The sequence below is a fragment of the Nymphaea colorata genome, chromosome 7 (genome assembly GCF_008831285.2).
Source record: "Nymphaea colorata isolate Beijing-Zhang1983 chromosome 7, ASM883128v2, whole genome shotgun sequence".
In the NCBI taxonomy this organism is placed as follows: Eukaryota; Viridiplantae; Streptophyta; class Magnoliopsida; order Nymphaeales; family Nymphaeaceae; genus Nymphaea; species Nymphaea colorata.
In genome coordinates this window covers 15,428,160-15,437,449 of record NC_045144.1, presented here as the reverse complement: position 1 = coordinate 15,437,449, position 9,290 = coordinate 15,428,160, and the positions used below count along the sequence as shown (strand labels likewise).

The window sequence follows — 9,290 nt, the reverse complement described above, 5'->3', positions numbered from 1 at the left end:
GAAAGGCCAGCAATCTCTAAGTATAGACAGGCACAAATCACCATCAAACACCTTGGCAACTTGCTATTTAACCTAGGCTTATCAGAGCTTCTGGGATCTTTTGAGACTGTGTACAGCATCAATGACACTAAGGCTTCAGCGTCTGTGAAGGCCAGAATCTTTATTCACATGATCTACTGCATATTTCATTGAACAGCTAGGCCGAATCCACCTTTTACTGACGTTTTTCTATCCCGTACTGTCACTCAGCTCGGACCATCAGTTTAATTGGTTGTGCTTGATCACTAAATCGGTTTAATTGGTTTGTGTAAATAAATATTGGCATTGTCTAACACTATTAATGGAATTCAAGTTGTTCATTTACTCAATTACAGTTTATCAAATAAATTTAACTTATAAGTATATATATATAGGTTCAATTAAATGATGGTAGTCATAAGTATGTATTGATCTGAACACGATATGCATACGTAGTTTGTTGAGTGAATTTATAACTTGTAATTACATCTGCAGATATTAATTTTAAATTATTATTATCATAAATACGTTCCGTTCCATGCTCAATACATAGCGGCTTACGGGATTCGGTGAGCAAAAACCTAAAGAATAATGAAATGCAAATTAAGAACACCAATGATTCACTTTATTTCCCAAGAAACAGCACGACACATGATCACAAACAAGCAGCACCAGTTGGTCTAGGACCCAAAATCCATGTTTGTTAGACTTGGTGATTTTGGAATCCACAGAAATCTAAAATACATAAATCTAATACAATGTGGGTCTACACATCCCCACTTTATTACCATCATACAAACACAACACGACAATATAGATCGGTACGTGACAGCAAACGGACGCTATAGAACCCCCGACCCAAAGTTGTTGTCTCGTTCTTATAAAGATCAAGTGGAGACAGCACGAATCTCCACTCCAGCAAACACGAGACCACTCTTCCAGTTACTGCTGCAATCGAGCAGATTAAAACTGATCTCGGGAGTAATGCCAGTTGGCTGAAACGTCCCTGCCTCAATTGCTAGCCATTCTTCTCCATCCTGTTTTATGAAGTCGGAGCTGCCAGGTTTCAGATGCACTTGGCGTTTGCAGATCGTCTTCCCATCTTTCTGTGAGAGAGAAACCTCCGCTCCGTTTCCTAAACCTGATGCTCTATCATTGTGTTTGAAGAAAAAGAGGAGTGAGTATGTTGTATCTTTGTCGAGTATTGCCGTATCAAACGTGCCCTGGATTTGCAGCCAGCAGACCTCCAAGAGCTCTGCTTTCTGTGAGAACCTGCCACAACATAGGTGATACATACATATTGTCAACGAGACGAAATCGTCATGGATAATAAGCATATAAAATCTTTTGGGTTTAGAAGATTTGGTAACCATTTATGTAAACCGACATACCATTAACATCAATCATGATATTAATAGAATAATTGTTTCATTTTAGGATGAAATGAGACAATATATGTCACATTCTAGCTAACCAAGTATGTTACATCCCTTGGGACTAAAGCGCCCTAGAGACAGATAGTAAATCCCGCTCTGATGGGAATCGAACAGGTGAACACCGCATGTGGCACATCCTTGGTATTCGGCTATTGAAGGAGAGAGAGAGAGAGAGAGAGAGAGAGACCGTGAGTTCTGCATAGGAGACACCTTCCAGTACTTAGAGTTGTCTGCCCAGCAAACCCAAACAGACTTAGGAGGCAGAACGACGGACTGGAAAACGGCCATGGCAGCTGAAGGGGTGCAAGAAGAAAGGAGATGAAGCAAAGGGGCCTGCCTGAAGATTGATGATCCATTGCTGAGTGTGATGATGTTTAAATAGATCTGCTATTTTACCTGTTTGGCAGACTTGAAAATTCATGAACATGCATCACTTCAAGGGTACGTTGAGCTTATAATTTATTAGTTGCATCCTTCTTTCAAATAGCATGTTGACTTTTTGCGGAAGAATGGTGCCCATGAGCGTATGGGCATCATAGAGGCACCTTTCATTCACCTTGTTAACTCCATGACTGGTTTCACCAGGCAACCTCATACACACAAAAATTAATTATTCAATAATATATGCACGATTACAAGTTTGAGCTTTATAGCTCTAACTCAAACTGCTATTTCTCACATCTTTGGCAAAAATTCCGATGCTAAGTTTAACAACTCCACGATAGAGAAACTATCGGTGCTAACATAAAAATTATTGATGCTTTTCCTATTTTTACTGACGTTTTTCTTTCATCAGTAAAGTAAAGACATGTATTTTTATAGCGAATTCAAATGTAAATCTAAAAGGATGAATACTTTGACATAGAGATGTTTCATGATGTATGAGAGGAAAATGATATTAAGATGATTCTAGTGAGTGGATCTGATTAAATTCGTGTCCTAAATCAAATTTCAAGTCCCAAAAGAACTTTGGTTAGACCTGAAGTCGTGGGGTCTATGGCAAAAGGAGTCCCAGCGCTGCGAGAATTCTGGTGCTAAAGTTCAGCAACACTATAATACAAAACTAATGGCGCCATCAATAAAGGGTTCATTTACGTTTTTGCAATTTTTACCCACATCTTTTGTCATCAGCAACGAGCATTTTTATAGTGAGTTCAAAGGTAAATCTCAAAGGATGATTACTAGATTAGCATAGAGATGTTTGGTGATGTATGAGAGTTAAGAAATTAGATTAATTTAACCGCCACAACAATTCAGAAAGTTTCAGGAAATTTTGCCAATATTTGTCATTGTTCATATTTGATTGGGTTGCTGGCCTGCCTCTATCATTAGTCAATGCCTTTTCTTTTCCAACTAGTATAGAAAAATTGGAAATATTAACCTAGTATAATATCATCAACCAAATGTTTTTCCTTATGTTTTCCAAATAATATAGACTGATGCGGAACTAAATAATTTGTAATGTTTTCTGTATTCCGGCTAAAAACAAGAAGGCCGCAGTTCTTGCCATTTGTTCATTGTGGAAATTTAAGTTTAATGACCCCATGCCTTGGTTTTTTCCTTCGATATTGCTTTCTTTAGATAACTTTGACTTTAAGTTTATTAGTTGTGTCCTTATTTCCAATAGCATCTTGACTTTTTGTCGAAGAAGAAAGAGTGGTACCCATGAGCGGCCGGTGGTGGGCTATGGGCAGCATCAAAGCCATCTTCTTTCATTCACCGTCTAACTCTATAACTGGCTTCACAGGCAACCTCACACACACATATTATTCTTGAATGATATACCGATGATTACAAGTTTGAGCTTTATGGCTCTAAGTCAAACTGCTGTTCCTCACTTCTTTGGCGAAAATTCTGATGCTAAGATTAGCAACTCCACAACAGAGAAACTATTGGTGCTACCATGAAAATTATTGATGCCTTTCCTATTTTTACTGACGTTTTTCTTTCATCAGTAAAGTAAAAACAAGTATTTTTATAGTAAGTTCAAATGTAAATCTCAAAGGATGATTACTTAATTGACATAGAGATGTTTCATGATGTATGAGAGGAAAATGATATTAAAATGATTTTAGTGAAGTGGATCTGAAGTCCCAAAAGAACCATGGTTAGACCAGAAGTCGTCGGGTACCTAATCTTTTAATTTGCCTCAATTCAAGTTCCAACAAAATGCTTGTGTATTCGAACGTAAAATGGCACTAGATCTAATATTTGGTCAATCTAACTTCAGACTAGGCATGATGAAGTGTTGCTTCGCATTCGATGTATGCCTTAGTTTGCTCATGATACAGCATATATAAGCCGATACCTATCAACCTTTTGAATTTAATAGATATTTTAAAATATTTCGAGCTGATTTTAAAAATAAAAATATAAACATATTTACACCCACATCAGTCTTGTACGGTATCAGCATCAATAGTTGTAGATGGTTTCAATTTTTTAAAGGAAATTTGAAGAAATGCAAGCTATGCACCCAGTCTTATGGGTAGATGTCATGCACATGAACCTATGCACAATGCAAAGTTGCACGGCCATATACATATAACCAGTTGCCAATTTCCATCTCCAATTAAAGGGCATACTACTGTCATCAACGTGGACAGTTACCATAATTGGTACTAATACGAAACCTTCAAATAACGTGTGTATGTTATAGTGTAGTACTTCGTCATCTCCCCCAACAATCGAAAAAAAATGGACAGCTTTTTCACTGATTGGAAAAACTCATTTTGCCTATGACTACTTTCATCATCTTCACTACCGGATGGTTAACAATGACTACTTTCATCATCTTCACAACCGGATGGTTAACACATGCTGATGTATAGATCGTACTTATTGTTATATTAACTGCTACGTCAATTCACAAAGTTCCATCAAATTTGATTATATTGCTTTGCAGAAAAAGCAGCTCGCAGACCTGTATCTAGCCTTCCTGTATCATTAGTCAATGTTTTTTGTTTTCCAATTAATATAAACTAATTGAAAATATTAACTACCAAGTATAATATCATTAATCAATGCTTTTCTTGTTGTTTTCCAAATAATATAGACGAATCAAAAACTAAATAGTTTAAGTTTAATGATGCTGGCGATGCTTTTTTCCTTCAATATTGCTTTCTTCAGATAATTTTAACTTTGCCATTTAGAATCTTTTTAAACATCCTTTTTGGTAGATTTCGATTAGCATTAAGCCAGCTAGCCAGCTAGACGAATAAAATTTTCTTAGGATAAATACGTCAATCAATAGAACCGCTCAAATATCTTGTTCTTTGTCGTTCGATGCAGTTTATATACTTAACGGTCATTATGTTGTTATATACTTGTATGTCAACTCATTCCCTATTAATTCTTTTAAGACGTCAAAAACATTGAACATTTCATTTGACCATCAACTTGTGTTATGATGCAGGGAAACTCTGGGGTTTACATTGTTGAATAGACAATAATGATAAATCAATTGAAGTTCAAACTCTACAACAATCTTTATAGGATAAAGATGATGTATCGATATTTGAGTTCATAATACTTATCAAAAGAGCTATTAGTAGACTTAGATTTCTCCAATGGGGTTGAAGCATTGGGTGGGACAAAGATTAGTAGGCGGCCAGTCTCCATTTTGAATCTCTGATGCATCAGTTGTCTGTGCTTTAAAAGAGAGCACTGATATGCAAGTTGGAGCATAGCAGGGGTGCCTTCACCAAGGCATCAAAAGTACGCCTGGACCCTGAAGGAGAGGGGGAATGGTGGGTCTTCGGCCTTCTGTTAGGCGGTAAAATGAAATACTCATATTGCTCTCCCAAACTACTAGTAGATCTAGAAATGATAAAAGGATAATTTACCTTATAAGAATAGTAAATTCAAAGGAGCCTTCTACTTCATCATTACCATTTGCTTTTTTTGATACAAATAATATGGAGTTGCAGTTGTTGGACATATCGTCTACCAATGCATGCATTGTGGCAGTTGCTGGACATATGGCCTTCATTGGAAGCACAATTAATCCTTCTGCACTGCCTCCTTTTTTAGTCTTAGTCTGCACAAAAAGACTTCTTTCTTTGTCCAAACGGAGACTTTCTTCCATGAGATGGGCTTCAAAAAGATGATGGAGAAATGGTTCTCGGAAAGCAGGAGGATGGCTAGATTGCAATTCTTAAAAGTGTTTTGTTTTCAAAGAAACCTGCATCGATATTGTCGCTATACAGAAAAATCTTAGAATCAGCTAAAGAGAAAAAAAAGCCCTGCCTACCCATACAAGTCAAATGTCGTCATCATTTAACAATGGTCCAACCTTTCGTCTTACAAAACATGCATTGTCTAAGGTTAAATATTTCCCTTAATTGGCTAATTTCATGGAAAACTTGTAAATGATTTTCTTTCTACATATCCATTAATGAAATATTTATTGTATTGTAGATCAAAGCAAGAAGTTTACTTTCTTCAACAAGCTTCCACTGAGGCTAAAGCATGCAATATTATGAGATGCAAACAAAGACCAACAATCCACTTTATTAATTGCTGAGGAAACAGCACAAAGCATGACCACTACTAGACAAGGACAATTGGTCTAGAACCCAAAGTCCAAATCAAACTGTAGACAACGACCAACAGACTTACGCTATGAAATAAAATCGAACATATTAGTGTGGATCTACACATATTACCATTACCATACTATCAGACAAACACGAGACACGACACAACGTATATATATGTACTAGATGTGTAGGTCGACCCCCGCGTGTGTTCATAATCATGATGATGTTGGGAATTGATCACTTGCTATTCCATTTTTTACTAAACTTAAGATCAATTAAGTGGAGACACACGGATCTCCACCCCAGCAAACACGAGGGATATCTTCCATGGACCAACAACGGCATTCTGCAGAGTAGCGGTGATATCGCCACAAATGTTAGAGAACTGAAACCTGCCCACCTCAAGTGCCAGCCATTCTTCTCCGTCCTGTTTTATCAGGTCAAGGCTGTCCGGAGCGAGATACGCTTGGCCGCTACAAATGATCTTCCCATCTTCTTCTGAGAGAGAGACCGTCACTTTCATGCCTTTTGGTAGGGGTTCACAATTGTCTGAGAGAGACACCTCCTTCGCCGGTTGGGTTTCCGGTGCGGTTTGCAGATCTTGAAATTTGAAGCAATACAGGACAGAGTATTTGGCACCTTTGTCGAGTGCTGTTGTGCCAAATGTGGCTGGAATCTGTAGCTTCTGGCATTTGGCCGCTAAAAACTCCGCTTTCTGTAAGAACCTGCATGTCACGACGTAAAATAAAATTATCTATATATTTTAAAAAATATGATATGGCAAAGTGTTTTTCTCAGAAAATTAAAAAAAAATCAAAAAATAAAAATAAAATGTCAAATAAAAATCCCACAACTAAAAAAATGCAAAAACGTGAAAAAATGCACAAAATGTTTCTTTTCCCTTTTTTTGGTTTACTTGTTTTTAATGTCTTCTTCACATTCTTTTGAATTGGACGAATTTGACACACACACACACATATATATATATATATATATATATATATATATATATATATGTGTATATATATATATATATATATATGTGTGTGTATATATATATATATATATATATACACATATATATATATATATATATATATATATATATATATATATATATATATATATATATATATATATATATATATATATGTGTGTGTGTGTCACAGAATGCAAAGCGAATAAATATCAATCTCAACCTTGGATCTTCTCCACATTAGAAGTTGCAAAAAAAACTAGAAAAAAGTGATGGGCCATTTTCGTCCGTATTAGTTCATATGTTTTATTCCTTATTTTTCTGTCAACCTTGGATCTTCTTCAAATACGCACATACATATATATATATATATATATATATATATATATACTTCCATGATTCCTATATTGCTCCATTGCTCAAACTGCTACTCCTTATTTCTATGGTAAAAAAGGAGTCCGAGCGCTACTACAATTCTGGTGCTACGTACACCAACACAATAATAAAAAGACTATTTGCGCTATCAGTAAAGGGTTTATTGACGTTTCTGCAATTTTTACCGATATTTTTTTGTCATCACAACGACATGTTTTTTCTATAGTGATCTCAAAGGATGATTGCTAGATTAACAGAGAGATGTTTCGTGATGTATGAGATGATGAAATTAGATTAATTTAACTGCCACAACAATTCAGAAAGTTTCAGGAAATTTTGCCAATATTTGTCATTGTTCATATTTGATTGGGTTGCTGGCCTTCCTCTATCATTAGTCAATGCTTTTTCTTTTCCAACTAATATAGAATAATTGGAAATATTCACCTAGTATAATATCATCAACCAATTTTTTTCCTTGTGTTTTCCAAATAATATAGACTGATGGAAAACTAAATAATTTGTAATGTTTTTCGTATTCCAACTAAAAACAAGAAGGCCGCAGTTCTTGCCATTTGATCATTGTGGAAATTTAAGTTTAGTGACCCCATGCCTTGATTTTTTCCTTCAATATTGCTTTCTTTAGATAACTTTGACCTTGCCATTGAGAATTTATTCAGCACATTCTTTAAGGTTGTTCGCCATTAGCATTAAACCAGCCCGCTTGCTAATCGAAATTTTCTTAAGATAAAGACGTTAATCAAGTTATTTTAAGTTCTAGCTAATTTTTTTAATTTATTTATGTGCTCGAGCTTAGGAAATAGGAGTGTAGCTAAATTGGTAAAAACCAGACCCTTTAAGTCTTTGCTAAAAGGTTATTTTAAATAAAATATAAATAACTTAACATATTTATAAAAACTATTTTGATGTAAACATACATTGAATCAAGTTGTTTTTATGAAAAATGTTGATTTTTCTATTATGAAATTGATGATGCTACGAGAGCCATGCATTTTTGCTTATTACAAAAACAGTATTAAAACCCAAAAACATGATCTTACACCAGCTTACCCTTAAAATCCTATTGGTAAGGCCTTCCCCATGCTGCACCGATCTCTGCATGCCGCACTGTCCTCCATCATCCAATCTTGCTCGTGCTCCTTCAAAGCTGCCTCTCAGAGCATTATCGTCATCCACAATCTGCTGGCTTTCCTCTGACGCTTGGAAGAAAAGCAGGATCCACGGCCTTTTGGAATGTGCAAAATCTTTATTATATTGACTATGAGGAGATCCTATTTTGTATGATACTGATGGATCAGTCCTACATTCCTTGAAAAGTGACGCAGCAAAATTACATTCTCTATTAGTTTTTCTTTTGTTTTCCCTTTTTTATTGTTTCCATCGTTTTAGAGTTGGGAAAGATAAAGGTGCATTTTATTCATGATGTTAGTTTCAGCCTGAGGCGCATTTAGCCTTTTCGCTTCTGACCATTTTCTTTTCATACTCTTCCATTTTCCCTTTTCACCTTCTGTTTTTGTTAAACTTGCTTTTATTTGAATTTTCTTGTCGAAAGCACTTTCATTTGAATTTTCTTGTCGAAAGCACTTTCGCCAATTATTTTTTATTATCCATTTTCTTTTTATTATTTCTGGAGAGACTGACACTCTTTTTAGCATTTCAAGAAAATGTAATAAAGGCAGACAAAGGCAAATACCTTCTATCATTATCAACACTCAACTTTTGTCAAAGTTACTCTATAGGAAGGTTCGTAAAATGTTAAAAACATGTCTATTCTTTTGTTTCTTTCTTCTATAAAAGGGTTAGAGAAAAATTAGTCGCTTAGGTTTTTGTAGTATGAAATAGATTTAGTTTATAATATTCTTTCTAATAATCCGATTGCTGCAAAAGTAAGTGTCATGACAATATTAAAATAATGTTTCACGTTTT

The 9,290-nt window shown here is 35.4% G+C and overlaps 1 protein-coding gene across 1 annotated transcript; it reads right to left on the bottom strand.

Annotated features, from left to right (window-relative positions):
- Window positions 1–621: 621 nt before the first annotated feature.
- On the bottom strand, window positions 622–1,786 carry LOC116258055 (F-box protein At2g02240-like). Its single transcript, XM_031635131.2, has 2 exons — window positions 1,642–1,786; window positions 622–1,290 (listed from the first exon to the last, which is right to left on the bottom strand). Exons 1-2 carry the CDS (start codon window positions 1,740–1,742, stop codon window positions 906–908), a joined length of 486 nt encoding a protein of 161 aa, XP_031490991.1. The 5' UTR covers window positions 1,743–1,786; the 3' UTR covers window positions 622–905.
- Window positions 1,787–9,290: the final 7,504 nt, after the last annotated feature.